We start from the raw sequence: 12956 nt of genomic DNA on the forward strand, positions 1-12956 counted from the left end.
ATATATATGGTACAAGTTACTTGTTAATGAGACAAGACAACAGAATCAAGACAATAAGATATAGAATAACCCCTATACACTAAGATAAAAGTAAATCATCACTTACGTGACTCCAGAATGAATGCTGGGAACCAATTCCATTTCTGACAACAAGCCAGTCCAGTGTGACTGCTGAGGAAAGTCTACAATAACATCTTTTCCATTGGCACTAAAGGCTGTGACAAAAACATGGAGAAAACACAAGGTGTTGCAAATCTATATAAAATGAAGCCAAAAGTCCTTAGAGCAGTATTCCATTTCAATTCTTCTACTCTGATTTTTTTATTTGTTTTAGAAGCAGTTCCCAAGCAAGCACATAATTCTAAGCACAGATACAGTATGAGCAAAATCTGTACCTCCTCAAAGAACCTGTGTTCCACAGATTACTTCAATTACATCCCTTACAGCCTGACACAAGTACATCCCACTTTCTCCTGGCTTCCTTATGAAACTCTCAAGCTACAATTACTTCTTAAAGGAAAATCATTTGTGGTTCATCCAAAGCATAAATGAGAACTATAACTAGAAGCTGCACAAATGCTAAAAGACTTTTACTGTGTGCAAATAAAGTGGCTCAAAAGCAGATGGACACGCTAACAAAATGGGCTGCCACAGAGCACATGTCTATGAACTCACCACAGACTTCAAATGCATCCTATATTCTCTATCATCATACAACACTCCACAAAACAGTGGGATTTTTAAGTGTTTCTAGAAGAAAGCGTGCATGCTCTTGAGCTTCTTACCCCCCCCATGCCCCATGCTGAACACACATTGGATACACATTACCTTTGACGATGCCCACACTTCGGTGAGTGACTGATCCCCACTTGTATTTGGGTGTGGTGACAGAGCTTTTCACACGCACTTTGTCACCTATCTTGATATGGGAGGCAGAGCTCTGGGGCGGGAATCCTAGCAGATGCACGAATAAATGGATTGTGAGTGGTCTACCATTCACTTTTTCAGTTAGAAAGTAGTCAGAAGTGAACTCACCTAAAAGCTCAACGTGGATATATCTGACCCAGTAAGTACCACCCTTTTGTTGCCAATCACACTGCACGTTCAGGTCATGCAATCCATCTCGATCCAATTTAATAACTTTGCCTACATCTCCTTCACAAACTTCCTCATAGGTTCTGCAGCACCTAACCATCATGCCCACCTAGGGAAAAGGGACAACAGAATGCAATAGATCTGTAAAGGCTTTAGTACCAAGAGAAAAGCGGTTTCTATGTTGCTTTTGATCATCATACTTACCTGAATATTCTCCCTAACATAGACAGCATAGTCATCATTGCTTAAGAAATCAGCTCGTTTCTTATAGGTCTGGCTCTCTGTTACAACAGCACCACTTGACTGGAAAAAAGTCCAAAAAAATATAAAACAATTACACAATCTGTTTTCAATTCAGATAAATAAAATTGTTGGCAAAGACTGAAGATAACCCAACAAAAATAAGCCCATACAATATCCCAGCTCCATGCCAAAGCGGGAAAAAACTTCAACAGGTTCAACCACTGTAAGGATAACATTTACAATCTACTTGATTTTAAATTAAAATTTACTTTCCAAAATTACTTATCAAGGAACATAGATGCAAATTTTCAAAATGTTTGAAGGAAGCTGCAAATTGCTTTTATGAAACCTGATTGCCAAGGAGAATCAGAACAGAGAGCATTTGTCACTACTTGAATTAGCCTTGAAGACACACGTTCACACTCCACTTCTTAGGACATTTGTTAGGAGAGGAAAAAAAAACAAAGTGGTAAATGGTAATCTCTAACCTAAAGTTTAGTAACTTCTCTTTAGATAGAACAATGAGATTTAAAGTACTCCTTTAGAAAAATAAGCTAAAAAATTAAATTGTATTTGTTAAAAATTATTATTTTCCAGATTTGATTAGCTTAATTTCTTTAAAGAGAACTACTAAATTCCACCTGTAAGGACAATTTTCAGAAAACTTTGTTCCGTTTTGAGGATTAAATATTTTTTTCATAAAAGGCAATATATAGCAGTTTTTCACTGCAATCCTGATAAAGATAGCAAAAGTTGTCAAGTTAATCTCCTTCAAAATATAATGCATTAATTTAAATTACAAAATCTCACATGTGAATGAAAACTCAATATGAGTCCTTCAAGGATAAACAGAAATACAAAACCCATTTAATTTTATTGACAAATCCTTTTTTGAAACAGTTCATGAAAGTCAACATAAGACTAACACAAATTCACATTAAAGCTATCACACTCAATAGGCACTGTAATGGTAATTTTATCATCAGTAAGAAGGAAAAGGCTAAGTTATTTAATAGACTTTTCTGCCATTCATTCACTAGTTCTTAAGTCCTCTCTTGTAGGTAACATATGTTGGTTTTTCAGACCAAGGGAAAGGAGAAGGGAGAACTCCTTCTCCAATATTACATTATAACATCAACTATTTTTATAGAAACTACGACCATCTATCAGGGATACTTGGAACTACCATCTGCATGGTGAAACATTTAGCTGCATTCTACTCTCCCCTGTGCTAACTCACAAACTGTTTATGGATTATCCTCAATTGTTTTACGTCATGTATTAGAAACACAGGGCAAGCATGATCCTTGTTACTGTTCTGAAAGCATGGGACAGCAGGTTGTCCTTGTACTCACACCATTTTCCCAAAAAGGGAAGAACTACAAAATTTGCAGCTAGCTAGCATAACTTAGGTTTACTAAGTTAATACTCACAACAGGACAAGCAGCTTCAGCTTCTTCCACTTCTTCTGCTATTTCCTCATCTGAATATTCATCAGAGATAGTATCAGCATCAGAAAGATCCGTGATTTGAACATCAGGGTGATCCAACAACCAGCCAACTAGGGCTTCCACTCCTACCACAGAAAACAAACTCAGCTTATCTCCAAGGGATTCTCTGACATTGATAAGATTGTATTCTAAAAAAAGATAACTTCTCCATCCTAAGTACTCTTTTAATCAGCTTACAACTCTTCTTTTCCTTCTAATATTATTGATTTTACTAAACAAAATACCTGGTAATCCAGAAGCACTTCCAGAGGTTCCCGACAGAGATTTTAGTGCAAATTCTATGTTTTTCCTAGGAAATCCCATTTCCATAAGCTGAACTACAATGGGGAGGGGTGGAATTGGAGACTGCTTGCGTTTCTTCACTTTTGTGGGTCGGATATGTTGCACTGTGATGGGTGTTGTAGCTTCACTAGAGCTGCAGTCTTCAAACAGTGGAGTTGAAGGATGTGTAGACTCTACAGCCAGATACTGGCACACTGCCAAAGCAGCAGCCTAGAGGAGAACAAATCAGTCAGTCCAAGCAAAACAAGAATATTCAGTATGTTTGTTTGTGTGAACATACATGAACATTATTTGCCCCAAAGGGTTCAGAGTCACTTCTTTTTTAAACCTATAGTTTAATAAGCTTCAACTGGAATGCAGATTACACAGAGTTATTTCTCAGGTTACTTAGCAGAAAACACAGACTCTACCTCAAGCTCCTGTTTGTCAAATATGGCTTTCACAGGTGATGGCTGCGTAGCAGCTGACAAAAGCTGCTGCAAAAGGATCATGGGAGGCTGAGGTCCTTCAGGAGACATATCTCCTATGTCTGGAGAGGCAGCTGCTCCATCCTCTTAAAGAAAAACATTATTTTAACCAAAACCATGTAACACGGTCAATTGGAAGACTTATTCTAGGGCTTATTGCTATTTCTCACATATTTCTTCTCTAAAGATACAATGCATTTAAAATTAAGCCATTTGTACCACAATCTCTGGACAAAAAAAAGAAGTACAAAATTTATAGATAAACAATATATTTATTAAAACATACCTAAGACATGTCTAACAGAAACTACTCAGTGGACAGTGAATTTACGCCTTGTGTCTTTTGAGTCCACCTTTTTTGTCAATAAGACTATTAGCAAGAGGTGCTTCCAGGATAAATGACTTGATACAGAAAATCAAGAACTTTAATGATCCCAAAAGCATGCTTCCTGGATTTCCTTCAAAATATAATGCATTAATTATAGGAGCTATTTTCCCTATTATGTACCTCTTGGGAAGAGATCCCTTTAGGTATCTTTGTACCTTCAAAATAGGATAATTTTATTGAACCAACTTGCTCACAATTCTGCACCTTTCATATTTAATTTTGAATTCCTGCTGGCATAAACATTCATGTTTCCTAAATCTTTACAGTGACTACCACGTGAAAATGTTCTCTCGTCATTAAGCAATAATAAAACAGTTAATAGTCCTCAACATATGTTGTTCAGGTTAAAAAGAAGTGTTACTTTTTTTTTTCCCCCTTTAAAAATGATGGTAAGAGTGAAACGCTGTTCCATTCATAAAAAAACCCTGTAGATTCTGTTAACTTAAAATCTGGCTGGTGACAAAAATATGGATATTTTTTCTGGGATTTAAGACAAATATATTATTATATTTAAAGATATTGCCTATTCACAAATACCCAAGGAATTAATACATACTCCAAAGGCATTAATAACTATCTCAAAAGCTGATACAGTTATTGTATTTATTTTTATATGTAGAATGCAGGTAGAAGAAACTACAGCTCTTTCAACTCCTTTAATATTATGATTAAGAAATTATATTTCTATACTTGTTTCACTGGAAGCTGAAAGATATTTGAAGTAAAATCAATAGCCAATTTTAACTTTTGAAGCAGAAAAATAAAACCACTGCAAAAAGTATTAAGTATTTTAAAATTAATTACAAAGTTTACCAACTATAGAAGACCTACAACTCCAGTACTTAGAGCTTCAAACACTTGATAATGTTCTTGATTTTCAAAACTTAAGTTAAAAAGTCAAAATCTTTTTAACATAGAAGCTTAAAACATGCAAGAATTTTAATTTTTCATCTTTACGGAGCAAACTGAATTTCTACCATCCAACTGCCACTAGCAATGGTTATGGCCCCATATTCTATCTACCATCTAAACCAAGACCAGCACAGTCAGGTAGCACTCCAGAATACCTGCAGGATTTGATGCACACTCCTGAACAGCTGGCTGAGATAAGATCTGCCTGAGTGTATCCTGGTGAGAAAGCAGAGCTCGTCCAGCTTTTAGTATGTACAGCTTCAACTGCTGGCACCGCAGCAGATCCAGATCAACTTGACCTAGCAGAAACATTAAGCAGCCATTAGTGCTAGAAATCTCTGGTATTAGGGAAGATTATCATTCATACAACCTCAGTCCAAACATCAGTTTACATCTTAACTCACTGTGTACTGCTCACATGAGTCAGTTTAAACAGCACATGGATCAAAAGTCTGCACACATTGTATGACTCATGGTGTTAAAAATACTGCCTTCCTACTTTTCACAACCTGGACAATCATACAGCTGATTTATAACACAGTCAGTGCAGATAGAGATGTTACTTGGATCTGGTATTTTAAACAACTCAGCAGAGTAAGATCAGCCCCAAACTTTATTTACAATTTTCCATCAAAGATATTTCACTTAAAGCACAGAGCAATTCACCATCTAGCTAAATTTGTCTCTTAAGTGCCTGTTATCCAGTGCTGAATAACAAAACAGGTGAGGTTCCAGGACACCCTTTTCCTTATCTATGTTTGCTGATACTACTACTTTTCTCAGAACATATTCATCTACTTCCAAAGAAAACAAACAGCAAAAAAGCCCCCAGCTGTACCTGAAAGACCTTGATTGGGAGACTTCATTCTTTGTTTTTCTATTTTACTTCCAGCCAAATTCACTAGCTGAGCCCAAATGGATAGCATAGGTTCAGTGAAAGGCAAGTTGTTCACATTAAAAGCCACAACTGGAAGCTAGACAGTGGGAGAAGAATCAGACAAAAAACTAACAAAAAGAACAGGTAAGCATTTTCCTAAAATCTCACTGAGTCACTAAACAATTTCAATGGTTATTAACTGTGGAAGACGAGAAGTTGCATTTGTCTTACTGCTCTTGACCAGGAAAAACTAGAGGGGATTTCTATTCCCTACACAGCTCCTAAGCCTGTATTTGTACCACACAATTGCAGGCCATCTTGGTGAAAAAGCAGAACAGAGTGAGAACAAGAAAGAACTCCAGACTATGAAGCAGAACCAAGCACTTGGCCTGTGCTTTCACTGAAGTCGTATCAACCAAATCAAGATTCAATTGCGAATACCCAAGACTTTCTAAGATGAATTAGCAAATCAAGTTAAATAGAAAGCTCCTCTCATCTAAGAGCTATAAAACACATGACAACAACTTGGGACTTTACATCAAATCAAACAACTCCAGCTTAAATCCCTCTTCTTTTCACCTTCCCAGCAAATGAGGATGGGATTTAAAGGTCCTAAGAGGTTTGCATGAGGACCATCTTAGACATCCATCCAGAGCATTGTGTGTACTGAATGTCAGTGTATTTAGCCAATGAAGAACTAATGTTTTCTTTGGTCCATATCAGAGTTTTACACCTTCCCAGTGCTGAAGCTTTAGTAAAACAAACTCACTGGTTTCAGTTGATTCAGAGGGCACACTCTGCACGTCCGCATGTCGTAGAACTGCACAGTGATTTTCCCTTTCGGGGTGATGCGTGTCACCGTGCCTTCTCCAAATTCATCATGAACTACTTGTCCACCCAGTCTCAAGCGACTGTCTATGCCACCAATCACAGCCAAGACTGCCATCAGAGCTCCCACCTCTGGATTCTCAGTGTCAGGGAAGTAGTCATCCAACACAGCCTAACAAAGAACAATAAAATTTAACTGTAGGGAGAAAACACACCCTTCCATCTGCTTTAAAATACAAAGTAAATCACACATATTTCAACTTAAAAATTACAACACAAATATATATAAAAGTAGAAAAATGGTTTCAATATTAAGCTTAATATTGTTTATAAAGATTTAGTATTTATAATTTCAAAATAAATATTGCTATAAAAATGAGCTTATTTTAAAACGTGGAAACTACCCCTTCTGACTGTTTTCCTGCAAAGATGTGGGTGATGGAGGTTAGCTGAGAGTTGATGTACTTGTTTATGAGTCCATTCCACTGGCTGAGCGAATGCAGCGTCCTCAGCAGTGCCACTATCTCTTCTGCTAAAGTACTACTATGAGTGGCAGTTAGAGATGCTTGGGGCCTGGCCTTTCTCCTCCTCAGAGTAGATTCTGCAAAGACAAAGCAGTGGCAGAACAGTCATGAGTTTAATGCACACACTTCCCATACAGAAAAACAAGACACTGAGGGAAAATTCCTCTACCTCTGAGTAGTGGGATATCCGAAGAACAAGTACTAAGCAGGCTCCCTAAAAATCCAAACAGTTTTTCCACAAGAAATTTCATGTCTCTTGACCTTTCATTTTTATCCCAGGATGGAAGTACTGCTTTCAATAAATGTACAGCAAGGATCTAAAAAGAGAACAAAATTAGTGTTATTCTAGTCTATGTCACCAAATACTAAAGAAGCTCTCAAACATATTAAGTACAGAAGAATGATGTTTTTAAAAATCTGCTTTCCTTTGTCGTTGCTTTTACAATGCTGATTTCTTTTGTGCTGTGGAAATCACAGAGCTACTGATCTTGAGTTTGCTAAGGGATATTTTAAAATAAGTGGATACAGTTCAGAGCCCGTAACAATTTTACTGGCACATTATATTAGTGAAACAATCTCTTAGGACATGAGACACACACACTGAGAAACAAAAACAAATAGGAAAAATAGGAATACAGAATGGGAAAGTGTTCAGGCTGCAGAGTCAGAAATTAGTACTAAGATGTATTTCAGAAAGAAAGTGTTCTGCAAAGAAGCTGTAATAGTTAAAACTCATGAGATATAAAGCTGAATGGTGGAAGGCAGGCGACAGCAGCCACAGTGACACTCAGAAGTAGGCACTGTGAAACCAGGGCCTCCAACACAGTATAGAAGGAACAGGCTGGCATCTCTGAACCCAGACACCCAGTGCAGGACTGACAAGGAACAGGGGAAGGTGCAGCACTGCAGTATCAAAGAACAGAGGGGATTGCATATTTTGAGTAGGAGCCCTTGAGGTTTTGAGCTTCCTCATCTTCCACCCAGAAGACCAATACAAGTGACTAACAGCAAAGATAACTCTCCTCTTGCCAACTTCTGCCAATAACATGTCTTTATAGAACTTCAAGGTCTCATCTTTTTGCTGTTCTTCAGTTGGTACATGAAGTACATGAGGAATGGTCATTTCTCTTGAGTATTCCCTGGACAGCACAGATGACTCTACTGCACTAAGTCGAGGATGAGAACAGAAATCTCAGCATATTAAAAATACTGGTAAGAATTTACTGCAAGATCACACAAAAAAGAACAGGCCTTTATGATACAAGGCTTTAGTTAACAAATGTTGATTAGCTTATCAAGGAAAAGAATAAGATGATCTTTTGATCCCCAAGCCTTAAAATTTGGCAGTTATTCCATAAAAAATTTTCTTTTCAGTCTCACGTAAAAGGCACTAATAACATGGTAAGGAACAGCAGAAGAGGAAAAAAAGAGATAAAAAATAATAGAAGAAATTAGAAAAGGGGAAAGATGCCAAGGGAAATACAATACCAAAATAAGATGCAAAGATGCAGCTTCTTAAGAGAGACTGTAATTTAAATAATATTAACAGTTTCCGATGGAAATAGGGGCAGTACACAATACATAATTTGGTAACTTTAAAGGAAATGTAACTTTTTCCTAACCATATACTTGTTATTCTTTCATTTATTCAACTTGTAGGAAATATTATATGGGAGTTTCTGAAGCACAGTTCTGGAACACTATTTTGACCTTTCTTTCAATAGAACAAGGGAGTCCATAGTATCCTGAAGGCTCAAAACTCAAGAGATGTAAATTTAAAACAGTAATTCCTAAATATGAAGAAAATGTTATCTTTTTCCCTAACTAAAATCTGATTTATGGACACCTCACAGCTGTTTTGTAAAATACACCTTTCTTTTTAAGAAAACTAAAGTCTACTAATTTTATTGGCTATTGAAATAATTTGGAAATGCACACATTACCTGTCTCTGTAGTGAAGCAGCAGTGAAAGATTCATGCCCCTCAACAATTTTCATTAGCAAAGTTATCCACTGAGAGGTACTCAGAGTGCTGCACATCTGAGGCATGAGTGCTATGCTTCGAATGAATCCCAACGTGCACCAACTCCTATGCTGTTCTTTATAAACTAATTTATTTGGCAAGGAAGCTAAAAACAAAAAGATATATATACATGTAACAGTTGACTTTTTCACCAGCTATGTAGTTCTCTATATGCTACACTGGACGTTTTTGGACAAATCAGAACACCAAGCTGTTTCACTGTCTTTATGTGAACTGTTAATTTCAATTTTAGAGCCTGTAATAATTTTATAAAATAAACCTTTAAAACAATTCTCATCATTACACTGTTTCCTCATTTCAAAGTAGTTAACAGCATTACATCTGAATTTACACAAAAGCTACAAAAAGGAGTATGACACACCTAGTCATACTGTTGTTGCCAAACACAAAGAGATTGCTAATAAATTGTCTAAGTCAACAATTCACATCTCATGCATTTCTTCTGATTTTACTGTTTATATTCTAAGAATGCACAGGATCACTTACATTACCTTTAAAAATTAAGATTTTAAAAGCTCTGAAAATGCATTTTCCAGCCATTTGCCTTAAAAGGATTAAAAACAGTAATAAATATTTACAAACTTACAAGACAAGCAACTGCTCAGTCAGATTGCTGCTATGTAACATACCTGATTTATCTATTGTTCCACTCTCCACAAGCATGCGGAGCAGCCCGCACAAAGTCCGAGTAGCATCACTCTGCATGACCTCAGCATGGACACCAGCAGAGAGACACAGTGTCTGCAACAGGTTCACAGTGCTGGTCAGCATCATGGAAGTAGGGTGGAGATTCCTTTCAACTTGCTCTCCTTCTGAAGGGGGACACAAAAGGCAAAGGAATACATTAATACTGAGTTACTTTATTTCAAAAAGGTTCTCAAACAAACATTTTGTGAATGATTTGTCATAAATAGTTTCTCTGAGATGGTCTGATATGAAGAAGATTCCTTACTGCCAACTCCTAAGCAGTGCAAAATATAAACAAGGTATCTTGCACATATATTTTCAAGTTTTTTTTCTAGCAGTACCCAGCAGAAAGGCATTCCAAAGTATTGCCAAGAATAGGGAAACACTCTGACTAAATGTATAAGTAGACCATATATAAAGCCCCCTTCAGAATGCTATTAACATATGTTAAAATATATACCTCCAGGTATCTGTAACTATTTCAACCAAATAATATTATTTCCTCTGACCCATGAATATGCAACAATGGGACACCATCCTGTCTATCTTCCCTTCTCTCAGTAAAGTTACTTTAAGAAGATTCTGGTCAGAAGTGCACACCTATTAAATGAATCTTCGTTGATGAAGCACTTGCTCCTGTGAAAAAACTATTTTGTATTACAAGATATCAATTTTAAAATTCAACTACAACTGTGCCTCTACTTTTATAATTTGTTTTTTTACCAGAATCATCCTCAGTGTCTGAATCCTCTGTTGTGGGCTGCGTTGCAGGTGGTGGCTCAGCTAGTTTGAGATCGTATTTTCCCTCCTTTCCCATTCTGTAAGAATTTGTACTTCCAGTATCCCACTGCACTCTAATCCAGCCATCTTCTCCCAATTCTCCAATCACACGACCCAAACCTGGTGTGGGTCCATCCTGACAGAAGAGACAGGTTCAAGTTACTCAATCAACAACATTAATTCATACCAAAAGCTCATAAAATAATAATGCAATTGCTCATTTTTGCTGCTAAACCAATGCTTAGGCAGTAAACATTCAATGGGGTTTTAAAAAGCAAACACGAACTTAGAAAGCATTTCACAATTTTCTAAAGAATCACCCCAGCAAGCTGCATATTTGGACACTCATTAGATCTCTTTTAATATGTCTTACATAAGTAGAAGCTATGTCCTATATAGTTGGAAATGGACACTATTATAGCATAGTTTTAAAATCAGTTCCTTCAGGAGATAAGGATGCACACCAAGACCCTCTGATGAAGGCCAGAGAGCCCCTACTGTTGCCTCAGTACATGGAGGAGGACCAAAGTGTTTATTCTACCTCTTCTGTCAACTATAAATTCTGACAGAAGGTAACTGAGACCCTCATGGAGCCCTATTATTGACTTAGGCACCCCTCAGGATACAGATGAAGGGAAACATGGGATGTGCAATAATGACATATGGCCAAAGTGACCAAACCCCACCTACAACGTGATTGCTACATCCCATGGGGACAAAATTTACAGTATAAAAAAGAGTGGCTTTGGGAAAATTCTGCCTGCTCAAGATCTGTTAGCAGAGTACATCTCTTTTCTTTTCCCAAAGAGAAGCCCTTATGTGAGCTTTGCATCTCCAGCAGCATTGGGAATATTAATTTACATAGATACATATATATATGTGTGTGTGTGTGTGTGCATATATATATAGTGCTATTAGATCTCTTGCTATACTTTGTGTCACAACACATGCTAACACTGTAGTTAGTGCAATTAACAATCCTGAGCCTGCTTTTCTGGTGCTTCAATTAACCACACTACTTGTGAATTGGGATGATGCAAGTCCTTACTGAATCCATCAGACCTACAGAACTGCACTGGGAAGCTGCACTGTTTGTGCTTCTGTGCTCATGCAAGTTCTCCTCCAAACTCAGACTTACAATGCTAGACTGGGCTACAATCAGAATTCAAGCCCAGCTGCAACCAGCTCCTCTGATTTCTGAGGACCAGCTGGAATGTAAGGTTTATTTTCTGTTAAATTCCCCTATCCTTAATTCAACATTTTTGGAGTGTAAAATGCCCTTAAGTTTGATGGACCAGAAAGAAACTTCACAGACAGTCCACTGAACAGAGACTTTAGATATTAACACACCCAACACCTGTATGAAAGAAGTTGTACCTGATCACCCCATTTCCAGTCTACCCCTCTGACCACTCTGGTACCAATTTTCATCATGGCTGCCAGCTCTGGTCCAGAAACAGGGAGCTGAACAGGTGTAGTTTCCTTTCTTGACTCCTCCAGGACCGTGGCAGAAGCCCCATGAGAGGAGGCAATCATATCCTCTTCAATATTATCAGAACTGGGTCCTAACAAGGAAAAAAACACAAAAGAGGTTTTATCCAGCAACACATGTATATATGTACCTTTGTCACATGTAAACTTACAGGCACATAAACTCTGTAATACAAAAGCAGTAACAAACAGGAAAGCTGACTAGCAGGTGATAAGTCAAATGACCTTTTAGAAGACTGGGGTGTAATGGTTTTGAATGCACAGAAATTGAAATACTTAATTTTGAATGAAAAAACAAGTGACAAGTAAAAGACATTAATAATGATGACTCAATTAGCTCAATGAGTCTACAAACAGATTTTTTTTTAAAACTTTCGGTGCACACTTCAGTTAAACACAAGTTACAGGTACAAATGCTTGCTATTATATAAGAAAACAGAGAAAAAACACAGCAATTTGAATCATAGCAAAATACACCAGAGAACTTGTATAACAGAACAAAGAAAGCTTAAAGCTTAAATATGGAGACTGGGAACATTTTTCATATATAGAATAAATGAAATAGAGAGTAGAGAGTAGGCAGTTTTTACTACTTTAATTTTAAATTTTCTGGTTTTAATTTAGTTGCAACAGTTCCACCAAAACTACACATTAGCTGAAATTTTAAAAGAGGATGGCCAAAGCAAACACCTAATAATAAAAAAAAAGATTTAATATAGACTGCAATTAAATAAACCTCCTTCTCAATCACGCTTGCAGATGTGGTTTCTGTATCAGGGTAAAGGTAAATAGCATTAAGCACTATCTTCAAGTAGCACAGTGATTCTG

The 12956-nt window shown here is 37.0% G+C and overlaps 1 protein-coding gene across 2 annotated transcripts in view; it reads right to left on the reverse strand.

Annotated features, from left to right (window-relative positions):
• The window catches only part of HERC2 (HECT and RLD domain containing E3 ubiquitin protein ligase 2), a 102392-nt gene that overhangs the window by 40797 nt on the left and 48639 nt on the right, over positions 1–12956 (reverse strand). For both annotated transcript variants that reach the window (XM_058019240.1, XM_058019241.1), the window contains exons 36-51: positions 12015–12202; positions 10581–10773; positions 9800–9982; positions 9071–9255; positions 7297–7444; positions 7008–7204; positions 6545–6775; positions 5737–5872; positions 5054–5197; positions 3542–3684; positions 3074–3341; positions 2772–2914; positions 1300–1398; positions 1036–1204; positions 829–954; positions 107–215 (exon numbers count right to left, since the gene is read on the reverse strand). In XM_058019240.1, the coding sequence (XP_057875223.1) occupies positions 107–215; positions 829–954; positions 1036–1204; positions 1300–1398; positions 2772–2914; positions 3074–3341; positions 3542–3684; positions 5054–5197; positions 5737–5872; positions 6545–6775; positions 7008–7204; positions 7297–7444; positions 9071–9255; positions 9800–9982; positions 10581–10773; positions 12015–12202 (2662 nt within the window). The remainder of the gene's footprint in view (positions 1–106; positions 216–828; positions 955–1035; positions 1205–1299; positions 1399–2771; positions 2915–3073; positions 3342–3541; positions 3685–5053; positions 5198–5736; positions 5873–6544; positions 6776–7007; positions 7205–7296; positions 7445–9070; positions 9256–9799; positions 9983–10580; positions 10774–12014; positions 12203–12956) is intronic.

Source organism: Melospiza georgiana, chromosome 2, assembly GCF_028018845.1.
Source record: "Melospiza georgiana isolate bMelGeo1 chromosome 2, bMelGeo1.pri, whole genome shotgun sequence".
NCBI lineage: Eukaryota > Metazoa > Chordata > Aves > Passeriformes > Passerellidae > Melospiza > Melospiza georgiana.